The sequence below is a fragment of the Chelon labrosus genome (genome assembly GCF_963514085.1).
Source record: "Chelon labrosus genome assembly, chromosome: 16".
Taxonomy (NCBI): domain Eukaryota; kingdom Metazoa; phylum Chordata; class Actinopteri; order Mugiliformes; family Mugilidae; genus Chelon; species Chelon labrosus.
This window is the reverse complement of record NC_140349.1, coordinates 17963832-17981814: the sequence shown is the minus strand read 5'-3', so window position 1 is coordinate 17981814 and position 17983 is coordinate 17963832. Positions and strand designations below refer to the sequence as shown.

The window sequence follows — 17983 nt, the reverse complement described above, 5'->3', positions numbered from 1 at the left end:
TTTCTAAGAGCCTCCATCCGAATATAATAGTGAAAAGACAAGTCTAAGAAACAGGGATTTGCAAATCTGACTTTAGATACCCAGAAATCTGCTGTTTTTAAAGGTTGCATAACCATTAAACTACTTCAGACTATTTATGAATGTTGATTACATGGAATTTAAGAAATGTATGTACGATCTTAAACGGGCTGCATTGAAAACTGCTGTTTCTTAGAAAACTCTCTGGTTCACAGTTCAGTCCCCACAGTTAAGTATACTACATACCCCCACTGGCTGCCTCTATCACCTTGCCTTGCCCAAAATAAATTTCTTGGACAATCATCAAAAGTCTGACTCAGACTGAGGAGCTTTGGGGCCTGGAAATGGAAACTTATTTAGCGCTGCACTCTCAAGACAATTCCGCATAAATCTAATATGACCAGACAGAGAGAGAGAGAGGTGCAAAGGAACTTTAGAAGCAGCCACATTACCCTTCAGCAGACCTCCATCAACCTGCTCAGGACTTTTTCTGTTGCTCCCTATGGTCACTTTCACCCTAAAACTTAAAGCAAAACTATGAGGAAGGGGCAGACAGTGAAATAGGGAAAGACACTTGTGACGCTAGGTAAGAATTATATTTACGGTTCATCGCTCATGCAGTATGTATTAATTGCACAACCCATCCATTATTTACCATCTGTCACAGTTTATCATAATAATCCTAAATCAGTTTTTAGCTGCTGTGTGTTAATGGAAGTTGATTCCAAATCAAACTAAACTTTTATCCAAATAGAGATTTGGATTTTTTCCTGTGATGAAAAGTGGAACAGAACAGAGCGGTTTGCCTTAAAAACCTGGAACCTTTGTGTTTACATGTGGTTTGGGGGTATAATATACTGTGATTGACTGGTGTGAGATTTAGTACGCAGGGTGTTTCTGGACCCAGCTCTGTGCTTAGAGCTAGATGTGATTTGGCACTCTTCTTCTTGGTGGTGCCGCTCCAAATGCAACCTCTGCCAGACACTACATGAGTCCCCTTAATGCTTTATCTCCCCCCTTCTCTTAAGTGATAAAACATCCCCCGAGACATGCAGACTCACTTTATCAGTCTTGCACTTGCCGTTGTAAATCAAGGCCGGTGTCATGCGACGTGGCTTTACATTTCCGCCTCATTTTCATTATACTGTGCAGACTCCAGGCCAGGCTGAAAGGAAGGACAAAATATTAATCCGATCAGATAAATAACTTAATCACTCCCATATTTCAAAACAAATTTAAAAATGAGAGCGAGCGCCACTGCCAACATTGATGGGGAGTGTATGCGATTAAATTAATGAACGTTTCCTGTGTATCGTTTTCTTGATTTACTTTGTATACAGGTCCATTATACTTTAGGTGCTAGTGTGTAAGTCAGAGGTAGCTGTTGAATGTTCAGTGAAGGAAATAATAACAACCTTAATTATGCATTAAGCTACCATGTTGGCAGTAGAGTCATCTGGAAGAGGCAGGTAGACCCACTATATTTCATTTGTTGTGCATTATTGCTGTTTAAACTATACCCTTGTATTTTACTGCTTTAAAATCTCAAAGGAGTTTTTTTTTATTATCAGAAGCAACAAAAGTGGTTTGTGTGACAATTTAACAAAACAAATTACATTAAGTGCGGTGTTTAGCTTACTTAGCAGTAGTGTAACTGGATGGTAGTGCAGAAATATTTCTTCAAAGACTTAGATGGTATCTGATAAATATGTTCAGGGCTGCTGCTGAATGTGACAGTTGCTGCATTAACATAGACCCCAGTATTCCACTAATAATCAGAATAATAGCCCAGTAAGAATAAAAATGCCTCATTTAACCACCACAGTCAGAACAAATTGGCACGTTAGAAAGGAAATTTAGATTGATGGTATAAACCTTTGATGCACTTGATCAGATCGTCTCTCTCTGGTTGGAATGAATACTTTCTTTCTGTGCGCGTTTGCCCAGCACAGATTAGACATAAGGGGATTTGACAGGTTTGCAGCAGGGACAGAAACATGGTGATAGTAAAAAAAACAGTTACTTGAAAAGACGAACAAGGCCGGAGCTGATTTTGAAAACTCAGAGTGGATCTTGGTTCGTATTGGTCATCTTCTATTGAATGACATGATGCCAGTAAAAATGGGGATGTTGCACACATTACAAATTGACACAGAAAAAGCTTAAAAACACGACATGCGAATTATGTCTAAAATGGTGTGCTACTTACTTGTAATTCCAGGATCTCATGTAGTACAGTCATGTTACATACATCCCAGTGACCACCACAAACACACTTTTATAACTGTCTCTCACATACTGATAAAAGGATCTCATTTGTTGGTTAGGAAATAGAGTCGGCCACAGCCTTGCTCCTCACTGTGACCTTAGCCGCTTGTGACATGGACATAGCTGTTTGATTAGTGAATCTTTTTTTAATGGAAGTCTTGTAACTAAGGATTGAGGTCATTGGCATCAGTGACTCACAAGCAAGGAAATGGAGGCCACAACAGCGACATGCTGAAAGCAGCCTTAGACGGGAAAAGCACTCAGTGACATATTTGCTTTTTCATACTTGTCTCCTTTTTCTTGCTGCCTCCTTCCAGTCTAGCTAAAAAAAAAAGTCAAATCACTGACATTTTGCCATCTCTCTTTTCCCATTGTCTCATTTCTCCCTTGTGGTTTGTCCTGTCTGCTGCCCAAAACTCTTGAAAAATCATCCCCTCTCTGTTTTCTGTCTCTCCCTCCCACCCTCAAGGTGAGTTTGTGTTCAGCTCGACTAATAAGTTGAGCTGCTACACCGAGTGGCAGTGGCCCCACTGCAGCAAGAGCTTACTTTATAAGCAAAGGTGCAAAATAAAGGCAGATTCTGTCCACATCCAGACATCTAGACAGTTTTACCAGAGACCCCTGCAATGCTGTCAGTCACACATGGAGACACTTTCGCTTTATTGCAGATTGTTGTGTGTGATGGGAGCTGTAAGCTTAGAAGTGTTTTATTCTTCTGTTCCTGCTGTGACGGTACACAAACCTGTTTTTTGCATTCACAGAAGAGAAGTTTTTAGATTCCAAAGTATGTCTCGTCTCTCTTTTGTCTGGCCTTTTCTTAACTATTTATTAAGTTTTCTTTCCATTTTTTCTATCTCTTTATTTTCAATTGTTGGTAATGGGAGCTGAGTGGAAGTGTGCCTTTGAATATGCTTAAGATTGTACCTTTCAGCATATAGCTAGGTCAGTGAGATGTGGTGGACACAGTTGGGGGAAATGCAATTTACAGTTGGGGGGGATTGGAAATTACACATACACTTGTTTGAATGTATGCCTCAGTGTGCTGCTGTATGCATTGAAGTGTTGGGAGAGTGTGTGCGTGCGTGTGTGCTCGCTTGCATTTGTGTGTCTCAAGATAAAACTTGATGTGTTCCCAAATGACTTCGGCCCTAACAGCTAAAGAAGTGCCTGGTAAGCAACGGCTCTAATTAGCATACAGATCAGGAGGCACTGTAAGTGTTTGTGAAGTATAATTCACTATTGCTTTTCCAAAGTAATAAAAGGAGTGTCCTTTTTTTCTTGCAAATGTCAGAGCTGGTGTTCCGTGGTTGCATTTTTAATGGGCTACAGCTTGGTTAAGAGTTGTTACTATCACAGGTCCCCTTAAGTACCAGACCGTCCCTTTATTAGATCTTAAAGGTGTAGCGTTATAACATCTCTAAGCCAGGGGAACATTAATTTTGAAACATTAGCATAATTACCATAAACAAACAAGTCAATCAAAGGGGAGACTGGCAGATTGTGCCAGCCTCTATAGTATATATTACTGTCTGCCATTGGTCTTGACTTTATTGGAAATTGATAGATTGCTTAATTGCTTTATGACACAAAACAAAAGCATAAATAGAGCTACTGTCTTTCAAGGGTAATGGTTGCTAAATATTTAGTTTCATAAAAATCAACACCAAAACACTGAGAAGCAGAATTATGTGTGCATTATTTGCAGTAATTCATAAAGTAGATTATACTAGATCCATTCCTGAGCAAAATAAATAAATAAAATGACAAAGAAAATATCTGGAAAAGATTCATTGGAGTTGCAGTACTAAGAAGGTGTACCAGTGCCGGTGGAGATGCTGTAGATACTAGTACATACTGATACGGTCTAACCAGTACCTCAGTTTGCGCTCTGCTACATTCACATTTCCATTTGCAGTCCTAACAGTCTGTGGTACTCTTCTCTCTGTCCATGTCTGCAGGTTTACTGGCCCCAACCTTCCCTCGCCCATCATTAGCAGCAAGAACTGGCTTAGACTGCACTTCACCTCTGATGGAAACCACAAGTTGAGAGGTTTCAGCGCCCAGTACCAAGGTGAGATCAGGAGAAATTTTGATATTTCAAAAGGACAATCATTAATAATTTACCACCATCAGTCCATATGCTCCACTGTTTTGTGTGCTGAGTTCAACTTTGTAGAGGACTTTGTAAATGGCTGGATATCCATGATATTTGATTTTAATATTCATGGTCCCCCCCAAGGACGGATCCTAATATTTATGGAGACCCACAGAAAGGTTCTTTTGTGCACCAGTAGGAATATAGTTATGCTCTCCAGATGATGAACTCTTTAGCTTTCTTCTTATTCATGAACTTTGTTCATTTTAAACAAAAGTTAACAGAAGTCTTCACAGCAGACTTCTTTGTCTCACCCTTGCAACTTTCTGTCTGCTTGTGTAAAACATGACATGTGTTTGTGTGATATCTTCTTTAGATGAGTGGAGGATGTTCTTAAGCTTCACCATTGAAAAGAGATTAATTTGATCTCAATTGTTTTATTTGCATGTTTTAACAATGGTTGAATACATATTCCGCCCTCAAAGACTGATTGGCACACAATAGAAGAATTGTTTATGTGCTTACCCTTGTAAAGAAATTGGTTACAGTCTAACAATGTCTGACAATGTGTCAGTTGTTTCTAACAAGCGGCCTTGTCCATTGCTGAAAAATCGACTTAATGTTAAAACGCCCAACTGTAAAACGCCCAATGTTTGATACAACCTATTGTGAAAAAACTCTGTGTTCAATCTTAACAACTACACGGAGGGTAGACTTCTATGTAAATAGTCCATTTAAATTGCAGCAAGGCTTAATGTTACCCTTCGTTAAGAGAGTGGTTGCTAGCTGTCTGCCTATGCACCAACTGCCCGCCTCAGTTCGGTCTTCAGGGTTCGTCCATCTTTGTACACATAACCATATGAGCTTAAATTGACATGTGATCTAGCTCATTTGAAGATTTGGCCAATTTTGAAAATGCACTTGCAGCACGTGAAATTATTTCACCATTTTGGGAAATATATTTGTTTTTGCTTGCAGGAAAAACAAACCAACAAGATTGTAGAGTAATTATCTGTGCCACAGAATTGCACACGCACGCATATACACACACAGACACACAAAATCCTCTTTGTACCATGCTTCCACTTACAGTCCCATTACTCTTAAGAGATTCAGGGGTCACCTTTGAGAAGAGACAAGCAGGGGAAAAGGATTAGTTTGTCCGCACAAAAAAAAAAAAGATCTCTGAGGATCTCCCCTCTAGTTATCCACTGGAAATTTCAGAGGGGATGGGAGGACAGAATGACTAAAAAGAAAAGAGAAAAAAAAAGAGTTAAGTGAATGGAGAATATGAAAAAGAAAAGCCACTGAGCCTATGAGATTACAGGTTCAGTGTGAGATAAATATGTTTATAAGATATGAGGGCAACGGGAGACTAATACTTTAATTAGATTAAACATTGACTCTAGTTCTGCCATCCCCCACTCCATACGAGCCATTCTCATCATGAAAGGTCCCATGATTCCACAGCAGAAGCTTGTTTCAGCGATGAAGTGATTGAATATCTTTATTGGCTCTTTGTTTTTTTCTTCTGTTCCTCAGTGTCCTTCACTTTGTGGGACAGGAATCAGCCCCACCCCACCCAAGCCCTGCACCTTAGTTTCCTAACTAAAAACATGCTAATACCCTTCCCCTCTTTTGTGACAAATCTAAAAAGTACTGCTTAATAGTATTTTTTTTCTTACACACTTTCTGACACCTGACTCCGATTAGCTCGGAATTAAAATACAGCCGGAATAGAACGAAGGATGAAAACACATTTGCAAAAGAAGTAAAGTTCCATTGTCATGAACCGTCAAAGTAATTAAATAGGATGACTGTTAGGAGGAGCACAAGATAATGCTGATGGTGTTTTTGAAATTGGTGAATAAATATGCATTTAAATGAGCCCCTTACTTTGCGGAGATGACTTGTTGTTTTTTTTGTTTTGTTTTTTTTTTTTTTTGGAGGGGGGCAATTATCACCAAACTCAGTAATATAAATTTCATCTTTTCATTGAATAGACATGAACAGTCTTCTTTTTACAAGATGGTATAGAAATTATGCATTGTTGAGATCTATTTGTCAGTGTAAACTAAATGCATGACGTTTTGGATTAACATAAAACAAATGAAAGGTTTTTTTAGTCCCAAAAAGTTAATTGACAAATTCTCACAGTGTTGCTAAACTCAATCATCACTTCTACATTTCCTTCGTCAAAGCTGATGTGAAGATAACAGCTGTGGGCAGTGGTGTACGGCACAGCATACATTATGTCTGCTGTAGACATTCAGCCGCTGGCGGACTGTGTGGTTGTCATTATTGCCTTTTCTTCTGCCTCACAACACCGCCCCGCTATGTTTCCTCTACAGTGAAGAAGATGACTGAGCTCAAGTCTCGAGGTGTAAAGATGCTGCCAAGCAAAGACAACCACCACAAGATCTCAGTGTGTAAGTTACAAAGTTAGCTTCATTTTTTGAACGTTAAGTGCTTGAATTTCTGTGTGTGTTTTCAGTCTGAACAAATGTAAATGTGGGGTGAAAACCCTGGCAGTGGCAGGTACACTATAGAACTTGTTTCTCATGACACTGCAGACTGCAGATTGTTAAGCTTGGTTTATACCTCCATGTCAGAACCACACAGAGACATGCCTGTTGCTTACCGCGTTGTGAGCCTTTATGCTTACACCCAGGTGAGTCTGTGATGTTCTGTATTTACACTGTGGTGTGATTTGTATGTCGCCGTGTTGAGTTTCTTTATGTACTTCAAGCAATGGTGACTGGAACTGATCAGAGCATGTTGTAGTTGGAGCTAATTAACTATTTCTGGAATGCAATTCAGAAAAAGACACCAAAGAAGTTGGCGTGTACAACCATTGAGCTGACCGACGTAGAATGAGTTTGAATTTTCTGCACTTCTGCACCTCAGACAAGTTTCAGAGCAATCACCATTGATGTGATCTGCATCGCTGCAATGTGTTGTTTCATATCTGGGTAGGTGTACGTCAGGCTACAGCACAGGGTATGCAGTTTTCCTGTAACTATGCAGTACCCCCCAGCAAAGATTTGAAGTATAGATTATGGTTTACAGTTCTACATAATTGCACACTCAGACACACATGCATACACGTTAACAGTGGTTAATGCCATGATCTCCTGGAATTCACAATTCTGTTTAGTTGGGAGGTTTGCTACAATTTCACCTCACCTTATTTGCTTGCCTTTTTTAACTGAATGTCCCTCCATTAACCTGTAGTTGTGTAACCATAACAACAGTACTGAAGTCTCTGCATCTTGCGGCTATTTGACCAGACTCGTGATAAATATAATTTAACATCTCAATGAACTTTTTTGATGAACAGTAGCTTTGTAAAAAATAGAGGAGAAACACAAATTAGAGCACCAAAAAAAAAGTTATGTTGGAACATTAGGGCAGGGTAAGGAGGTATTATACACAGAGGCAGTCACAAGGTGCAGTGGAGAGCACAGGTATTCCTAAACAAAAAGGCTAAAACACAGACCTGCAATCTTCATGTCCTGAATGAGATGGGGAGTAAGTTTTATGCCAAGTACAGCTAAGCAAGCCTGACAAGTTTGAGGGCGGGTATCAACAGATACGGAACATAACTGCCTTCAGCTTGGTTACAGACACCAGGTTTCACTCCACTTTTTAATCGGTAATTGAATGCTACAGCAGAAGCAGAAAAGATATAAGCTTTCAATATCCTCCTGTGTCAGAGTCTGACCTGAAACTTATTAAAAATTCACCTACCACCTAGTACAGCTCAAGGTCTTGTCGAAAACAAGAACCGTAATGATTCAAATGGTCCACAAAGGGAAAAGCTCTGGGGTTTGAGGTTTGCAAATTCAGTGATGAATCATATGCAGGGGGAGTCGTAGTCTTTCCGCCAGATGAGATTTCGATCTGAAATTCTTGAATACTATTATTTACTGTTAAATTACCAGTATTCATTAATTTCAAACAATTTGTATATTATTATCATTGTTAATAGTATTGGAATATGTTCTTGTTTTACTCACCAGTAGTTCTTTATTATAAAGTTGACAAAGATCTTTCAGAGTCTTGTAAATCCCTTCCTTGTCCAGGCAGTGTGGTAATGATCAAATGACCTTGTATTTATAGAGCGTTTTTCTACCTACTGGTACTGAAAGCGCTTTACAGGCACAATGACATTTCTATTCACTCATTGACACAAGCATGGACATATTTCTACACCAGTGCCACTAGGAGCAACATGTAGCTCAGTGTCTTGCTCAAGGATACTTTGGCCTGTGGTCTATCCACCTGAGGTGGAACCACTAACCCTCTGCTTTATGGACAACCTGCTCTACCTGAGCTACATGCCTAAGGGCTAAATTTAAGAACCATTAATAAAAGGCAGGATTAAAATGTAAAACTGTCTGACTGGTCGACTTGTTGATTGGTCGGTACAACTCCTAATGTGATGATATTTATTTGCTGAGAAGTGGCCATGGTGTAAGTGGACTAATACTCCCTTTAGTGATTTCCTCAATGATAAACAGCGGCCGTATCTGCAGTAAGCCTTGAGCATTCTGCTTATACAAAATTACAAACACGTGTCTCAAGGATTAATACATGCAAACGTTCACACATTGAATACTTTTGTGAATTCCATTAGTGTTAAAAATTGCAAAAACCACCATGTTGTCTCCACAACTTGTGTGTCTGGCTCTTGGAAAAGATGTTAGACACTATTCCGTCAGTGTTCCATCCGTCTCACCTCCTGTTCAAAGTCGTTTCATGAAGTTTTTTTTTCTTTTCTCTACTTCTTGGCCAGAGGAAAGGCGGACGGCTGACTGTCAGAAAATGTACAGACGGAAAGGACAGACAGTCCTAGTGCTACAAATGTACTTTTAATACCAAATAGACAGCGGTAATTGCATTGGTCAGTCGTTTCGCCATGTCTTCTTTGCCCTTGTCCTCTTCGTCCTTTGTTTGAATTCAGTGTTCATTATCCCATTCAGCTTTACTTAAATGTCAGACACCTATGTATTACCTGAGTAGAGTGACACAGAGATGGATGTTCAAAGATTTAAGTATACTGAGTATACTGCAATATTCTGCATTTACAATACCTTTTTATCCACTTCTGCATCCCACATTCATTTTAAACCTTCTGCCAGTCAGGAATAACATTTTTCTTTTTTTTAACTTGCATTATTTCATGCTTTTATATTCTCCACTTTATATTTTGCTTTCTGTCCCCACATTATTGCACTTCCTGTTATCCTTAATGGAAAGACAAGAACATCTGAGAAAATACGTTCTTTTGTAAAAATAATGGATTCCATTTCTTAGAATTTCTTCAACAGAAACTTGGAGACCTTATGAAGTTACTACTTGTTGGACCCCAACTATACCATTTAGTGTCGTCCTCCTTTTAAACCTTCTTGAAGTGTCTTTGGCATCCAGTTTTTAACACTTTTTTCTTCACGTCTAAAGCAATGCTTACTTATTATTGGATGAATGAAGTCTCAAAAGTACTGGACTAGCCCTCTATCACCAGATTGTTGGCTGTCATAATTAGACACAGATTTAGCTTTAACACTCAACTCTTTAAATTCTAATATTATAATGTTTACATCAAATGCAGGGATCAGTAAATTGTTTTGTTTGGATAAGACAAAATACATACATTTGGTACAGATTTGTCACATATTCTAGTTTTAATGTCCTTCTCTCATTATTCACCAGGTATTAGTTAAATCCATGTTTTCCTTCTTTTGCTACTTCTGCTGAGCCTTGTTTTAAATTCACTGCTGACTTGGCTCACACTCGGACCCTGGCCGGTGAGCAGGTGTCACATTAATGGGGCCCCGCTGACCTTTGACCCATTCCAGTCAGTCAGGGCTCTAGTGGTTGGCCAAGCTTATTTGACCCCTTCTGACACATTACCTTCCACTGTTTTGGCCCCCACTGACACGATTTAACAGAGCACCAGCTGGATTGTGCCTCAGGATAACATGGATTTGATAATGTTAAGCATGTTAAAGTGTATGCTACATGAGTGGATGTACAAGCTGCTAGTGCAGCACCAATGTCAAGCACCCCTTGTGTAACAGTAGAAAAAGGCTAAGGCAGCTGTTGCAACTTATTATATTCCGCTCAATAAGTTTTACATACAGTTTCATTGTTAAATTTGTTAAATTTGTTCACTTTCTTGGTAAAACTGTTGTTGAGACAATAAAAAATGCTATATTCATTTTAATGGAATATCTTTCGACAAAACAAGAATAATTCTTAAGACTTTCAGCATCTGCACTGTCAGTACTCTCCTAATGTCTTTCTCTCTCTGTCTTTACCCATTAGTGTCTCAGATGGGAGTGGCGCAGGGACACAACATGTGTCCAGATCCCGGGATTCCGGATCGAGGAAAAAGAAAAGGATCTGACTTCAGGTGAAATTAAGTGAAGACTGATCATAATAGGAAGCAACTAATTAAATAGTAACTACAACTGAATAGGCAAACAGTCCTGAACAAGAATAATGGGGCTGATTGACACAATAACATTGTAGAGATTGTAGACAATACATTTTCGTGAGCAATAGCGCTCATCTGAGTGCTAAAAAACACCCGAGCACATCATCTAGTAGTGAAACAACAGTCCTCGCCAACCCCCCGAGAGGAAGCCACGCACACAAAGAATATGATTTTGCCAATTCATTTATTCTTAACGATCTGAAAATACAGTGAGGAATGGTAGTGCAGGGTGTCAGCAATGTAAGACGTGCATGGATGAGGTGAAGTTGAATGTAATCATGTGTGAAATGGTGATTTGTAACCTGAAAGGACCAACATGGAGATAGTTGTCCCACAGGGAGAGAGAGACACTCTCTCTCACCTAACGACCAGCCTAAACCCAGAAGGTGGGCCGTCACAGCATTTAATTTGGTGTTATGTTGTCAGTTAAAAGAAAACAAAACAAGAAAACTCTGTAAGCCAATTCACCTTTTCATTTTCACATACTTTCATAGGCATGACCATATTACAACGGAAAAGGAAAAGCTGTTGGACATTTAACTTTTACATCTATGTCCTGCTGTTCTGTGGGATTGCTTCACACATTTTTGTACTTATTTTTCCACTTTAGAGTGGGTTAGAGAAATCTTTGAAAATGAAATGTCAAATTTCATTTTCATTGTCATTTCAAATTGCTATAAAATTAAATTTTTATTTAATCATTTATTTATTTTTAATGGGAAATCAAGTCACATGGTTTTTAATGTTTAAAATTTTTGAACGTTTGAATATGGTCCACTGTACATCAGCATACTATATTGAAAATGAAATGTCAAATAGCTTTTCTGTTTTTGTATTAATATGGTCATAGATTTAGAAGCTATTGTGAACTCTACTCTCTCAAATCAGGGACTGCATCTTGAAATGTGCAAGCACATAGCACTTTACCCAATGTCATGGCCTGTGGACCTGCTGCAACTAAACCAAATACAGAAACCTGCACAATAAAACATATATCTTTCTATTTGAGCCACTGCACACTAATATTCTTCCTCTGTGAGATAGTGATATTACTGGTACAAGGATTGTGGAGTTTTATTTTTGTCACACATATTGTCTTTATCAACTGTAACACAGATAAATGGATAACATCTGTCCCCAACAACACAGACAGGAAGGCAATGAAAAATCTGCATTTTTTTCCCAGTAAACATTTTTTTAATCTTTCCTCTCACCTCATCTGCAACCTCACTGTAAAATTTCAGAAGAAAAAGTTTTTGCTGTTGACATGTTTTCCTTGTGAAATCTGATTGCAGGCGAGGAGCTACAGTGCATTTCTCCTGCGACGAGGGTTATGAACTGCAGGGCTCAAAGAGCATCAGTTGCCTCAGGGTGACGGACAGCTACGTAGGCTGGAGTGATGATCGGCCAATCTGCAGAGGTAAGGACTGACATCTCTTGTACATCTACGCACATGTGTAATGGAAGTCGAGCCAATGTGACCTCTATTTAATTCCTCAGGTGACTCAGGTGCTCAAGTCACATTTGCTTGAGAGTCTGTTACGCTCTGTCCATATTCTTCTTTTTCTTCTATATTTTCAATCACAATTCATCGTTTTTGCCATGACTGGCCTGACTTTGACCCTTGTCCAGCATTCTTTTGCTTCCTGTTGTTTAGTAATGCTGACAGAGTGCTGCCCATTAATCATGTGTTTTTCACTTGTGACCACTTTGTGACAGGCAAGTGGTCAGGCTCCTTATAAAAGTTTTACTGATGCAGATGTGGTCCTCAGTTTTTAGTTTCACAAGCAAGCCTCACTAAACTGCATTAATCAAAGTAGATTAGATTTTCCTAATTTTTTTGTATCATGACTGGTTTAAAGGATGATATCTATTTACTCAGGCAACTTTTTAACTTGGTGGAACTTTATAAGTGTAGAGCCCACTGATCCTTATTTCAGTATAATGGCTTAATTTTTTATATAACATACATAGCAAAATATTCTGATTGTCAGTGTACCAGTCTGAAAGCAAAGTCTGAAATGATGTACCTTTGATCAACATAACGCCGCTCAAACTTTAAGGGTTTTTGCCTTAGCACATTCTCAAAGTAATGAATACCACATTAAAATGCCAAGTCTCAGTGTTAATTTGAGTATGTTTATGTCAGTAATGAAAGATCAGTTTGTAAAATCAAGCCCGTTTAACACATACTGCCCCAACGGTTCGCAAGTAATTGGACACTTGGCTTCTAAATGGGCAGCTGTGTCACTTGGTCATTAGTGGATGCATGTGTTGCTTAGAGAGGACTGAGAGTTGAGAGCTGCCATTGCGATTTAGCTGTCTGTCAGGAAAAAGGATAAATCGTTGACTGTACAAGTGAAGAACATAATAAAGCTGTGAAATTATGTCAGATAGGTATCAAGAACAGCTGGTTTACCAAAAGTCAGACAGAACTGTTGGGAGCATTCAGAGAAAGCAAGTCTTGTTGATGAAGAGAAAACAGAAGAAAGAAACATTTGTGGCTGTCATGAATTCTCTCCAGAATATAGGGGAAATGTTTGCTTGTCAACAATCTAGAGAAGACTTGACATGATCACAATTCAGAGGAAAATTTGAACCGCAGGAAGGTTTTAACAACAGAAAGGCCAGGTTGCAGTTCCCTAAGACATACAAAAAGAGCTGTTATGGAAGTTCTTTGTACTAACAGGAGTAAAAATCAATTTTCATATTAATTAAGGTGGCAGATGCCATTTTACTATTATTTTTTGAAATGTATTATTATTATAGAATGAAAGTTTGGTCTACAAATATCACAATAGTCTTCATTCTAGAGCTGTACCGTAGCCCCTCTAGTCTTTGGCTATTAATGTGTCATTAATGGTTCAATTAATGGGTCAATTACAGGTAGGTAAGTAGCTATCTAACATACCCTAGTCATGTGAGTTATAGATTCGCAACACACAGAGACTCAAACTCACCACCAGCCTTTTAGAATTGAAGAAGCAATTTGGATGAATGGTCAGTTCAAGAAACCCAACATGTCCAGCTGCCCTTGTTTCAGCTTGTTTTTTGGCTATGCCATGACCTAGATGCCTGAGCACCTTCACAGACACCGATAATTAAATAATGTTGTTCCAGCTGTGGCTAAAAGCACAATTAAGCAAACACACACTCCTTTCCAAATAGATTAGCAATCATCGGTCTAGGACTGCTGGTTGAGCAATTTCTAAAGAGTGCCCAATCCTCGCTTGGACAGTGGTGGGGGGAACTGGCATACTGACATTTATTGATAATTTGACTGCTGACAGAATCAGCAAGATGAATGCAGGAGTATACTGATGCATTCTGCGTACTTAGATTCTGCCAAATGCGCGAAGCTCTTAGAAAGATTATTATGAGTGTAAGCCAGGGTATCACATTTATTTGGTTTTGCGTAACGAAACATTTGGATTCACATGGCATCCACAATGTCAGTGAAATTGCCCTTTAAGAATATACCCGTTCCATCATCCTCATTTAACCTTTGGCGCTCTGCCTTTGTTCTTCCTCTCCGTGTTTAAATAAAGATTAAACATCATCTAGGATAATTGAAGATCTGTGTCCTAAATTAGCATTAGTCATCATTACCCTGTACAGCACTATCATTAGCACAGGAGAAAAACTTCATCTTCGCCTGCAAATTTATTCGCTTGATATAAAATTCATGGTACTTTTTTCATTCTTTCCTTTTTCTTTCCCTGGTTACACCAAGCTGTAGTGATATTTCTTCCTTGTGGATTTGATGCTGGTTAACCCGCTGCACTTTCATGTCTGTTGCCAAACCCAGAGGTATCAAATATAATGATGATCCTCATGTTTAGAAAAAAAGTAGAAGGGGATACGATACCTTAAGTAGACTTCCTTGACTGCTGGATCGTGTTTGTTAAGGTCACCCTCCCTGTCAGTACAACTCTTAATAATTACTTTATTCTTCCCTTAACGTCGCTAAAGTTCTTTTTAAATTTTAATAGGGGTGATTTGACGGGAGAGGGGTGGAGCATGGAGCTACAGAGTGGGGCTCGAACACCCGAAGGAACTCTGTTAGATGTAAATCATTAAAATCAGGGTAGTTGGTTCAGACACTTTCAAAATCTTTCAGGTTCCCCTTCCCATACGTACACACATACACACTCTATTTTCTTAATGTTTTAATTTGAAGTGGTGTTTAACAGTTCTGCCATGCAGACACCCTCAGGCCTTGATAAGAAAAGTCACCTTGTACTTTCAAGCTTGGTTTTCTAACTGCACGCCTACTTTTTTCAGTGAGAAGATCTGCATGTTCTACTTGATTAGTAACTAGTTGTGTGTATTTCTCATGACTTCATAATCTAGCCTACTCGTATGCAGTACTTTCCCCTGTGTATTCTGACCCATTTTAAAAAATAACAGAGGATCATCTAGTTGTTTTTTGTGTAAGAGCCTGATAATATTTACAAAAAGACCTTCTCTCCAGCATATTTCAAACCTGTGGTAAAAATTGCTGATTTATGGGTTTGATTGAATCTTATATTGGCCTGTTTTTCACTCTTCCACGTTAAATCAGGAAATCAGAGATTTAGAGGGAGCACTCCGGGTTGTTCAGATGGCTTTTTACTTTCTAATTTGGTGTTTCTTTAAAAAAGCCAAATTATCATTACCTACCACTCGCCGGAGAGCTTCATCTCTCCAAAGAGTGATGCTTGTGCAGTCTCTATGCAAGAGGAGTAGCATTCAGCTTGGTATCAAAAGTAGGTCATCCCAGCAGTACTCAGAGCTCAAGTGTAGTTACACATGTAAAACGTAAGGAAATGCTTAGAATGTGAAAAACGCACTTTCACTTGACACAAGCAACTTCAGCCATTATGTGCAAATAGGTGTATTGATTAAAACAAGACCTCATGTGTACTGTCTTATGTGCTTGAAATGAAGAATTGGAAAATTTGGAAGAAACACCACCTGTGCTGATGAGCCGCTGCAGATATTCAGAAACCCAGAGGGAACCTCAAGTTAAAGCAAAGCTATTTGACTTGTCAGACAGTTGAATTTGGCAGATCCTCCTCATTAGGATGCTCTTTGGGATTCTGTCTATGATACATGGAAAAGATTGAGTCCCTGCACAGGTATGTTTTGAACAGGAAACACAAGTTAAATATCAAATGTGTTCTGGGAGTTTGTCACAAGCAAGAATAACAAGACATTTGAACAGTTAGAGACTGAGATGTAGGCACAACCAGTAGCATGAGACAAACTGATGCATACCACATCTTGTGATTTCTAAATGATCAGGTGTGTGCTCAAATGTTCCTTGACCAAATACTCCACACAAACTAAAACAAACCTGAAACAAAGGCTGCAGGACTTGTTGGGGTGCTTGATGATGTTTTTTTTTCAATTCAGACTAATCCTGACCAAAATCTGTCCACCTACACTTGAAGGAAATGAAACGAAAGAGGAGTAAAAGAAGCCTTCTATGTGATATTGGAACACGCTTCTCTGACTAGCAGAGGTGGACTGAGATACAATTTGCCATCTAGTTACAACGTATTCTTAACATCTGTCTACAAAAAGTTTTCCCCTTGTTCACACTTTGAGTCTGGGGTCTCTGGCTATTGATGGGTCATTAGAAGATCATTCATTCGGGAAAGGACACTATCAAAACAAATTCCTCCAATCACAGTTGAGTATCTGGTAGTGATAGACCCTAGTCATGTGAGTTTCAGGTCCCACAGATTTAAACAAAAAGTCCATTTGCCTTTGATTCAACTTTTCTTTTGCATATATCATAACCTGGATGACTGAAAACCTTCACAAACATCCCTAACCAAATATTTCCCTCCTTTTATGTCTTGTCTTGCAGCACCAATGTGCGGAGGTCAGTTGAGGGGACCCAGTGGTGTCATCACATCCCCAAACTACCCAGTCCAGTACGACAACAATGCTAACTGCACGTGGCTCATCACGGCGACAGACACATCCAAGGTAAAAGTCGTTAAACAACGGAGCACAGTGTTAATTTAACTTTGCTGTTATTATCAACAGTTTGCAGCAGCGTGTTAAGTGGTGTCTTTAGCTGCCAGCAAACTGAGAAGCAGGTGACTGATGTGTTTGCACCTGTTAGAGAGGAACTCATGAGGAATCGCTTCTCTGACACACATGACTCATTTTATGCTTTTGATAATTGCTGCAGGCCACTTTGGGGCTGTTCAGCACACCATGGGACAGAAGCTTGCTCGCTGAAAAATATGAGCGATAAGGAAAATGAAAGGGGTGAGAGAGATACACTGGACCTGAGCCAACAAATGACAGAGTGACTTGTTAGAAACACCTGTGGTGAAGAAGAGAGTGAAATGGACAGCAGACTAATGGAGAGGTTCTGAGCGCATGCTTGGAGGATATCATGAAAGTGTCATAGCCATTCTGTTCAGACCATTGACTTTGGAGTTGCGTTCAAGGCCACCCAGCTGCTTTCCTGCCAAATATCCTTCCCTGAACTCAAACAAGATGGTTTTACAAATCGGTTTGTGCTGTGCTGGGTGAAATAGAGGCTACCCACCCTAGTCCACCCTTTGCTTGCTTGTGCACAAACACACAGAGACACCCTTGGTTATACCCAGCGGGCAGCCTGCTGAAACAGACACCTCTACTTTATGCTGTCTCTTGCGCTGTCTCTGGTTCAGATGAAGATGGAGTGAGGCTGTTCTTTCTTTTTAGAGATGTAATGGGCTTCTATTCCTGCCCGTTTGCATAGTCCCAGCCAGAGGAGACTTTAGGTCAGGCAGGAGACTCAGGCAGAACTGCAAAGGGTAAAGGGAGGTGGCTGGAACAAGCTCCTGCAGACCTAAATGCAACCTCATGACATCATTGCTAATGTGGGTTTTTTTGTCAAGGGCTGCTGCATCATAATGTCTTAGACATACTGAATGGAGCTGTTTTTAGATGACAGTCTTTCAAGTGTTAATCTATCAGCGTCAGGGACACTGGGGTCTCTGTTCCAGAACAAACAAAATGTCAGACATTCCTTCAGAGTATATAAAGTATACAGTACTGGGAAAATGTTTTAGTCACTTATTTATCCATCTGACTGCCCACAAAGTCATTCT

The 17983-nt window shown here is 39.5% G+C and overlaps 1 protein-coding gene across 1 annotated transcript in view; it reads left to right on the top strand.

Annotated features, from left to right (window-relative positions):
* Window positions 1-17983, top strand: part of csmd2 (CUB and Sushi multiple domains 2) — a gene marked incomplete at its 5' end in the record, with an annotated part of 258538 nt that overhangs the window by 119121 nt on the left and 121434 nt on the right. The window contains 5 exons of the mRNA XM_084562774.1: window positions 4245-4357; window positions 6733-6810; window positions 10712-10799; window positions 12179-12303; window positions 16741-16862. Coding sequence (XP_084418900.1) covers window positions 4245-4357; window positions 6733-6810; window positions 10712-10799; window positions 12179-12303; window positions 16741-16862 — 526 coding nt within the window. The remainder of the gene's footprint in view (window positions 1-4244; window positions 4358-6732; window positions 6811-10711; window positions 10800-12178; window positions 12304-16740; window positions 16863-17983) is intronic.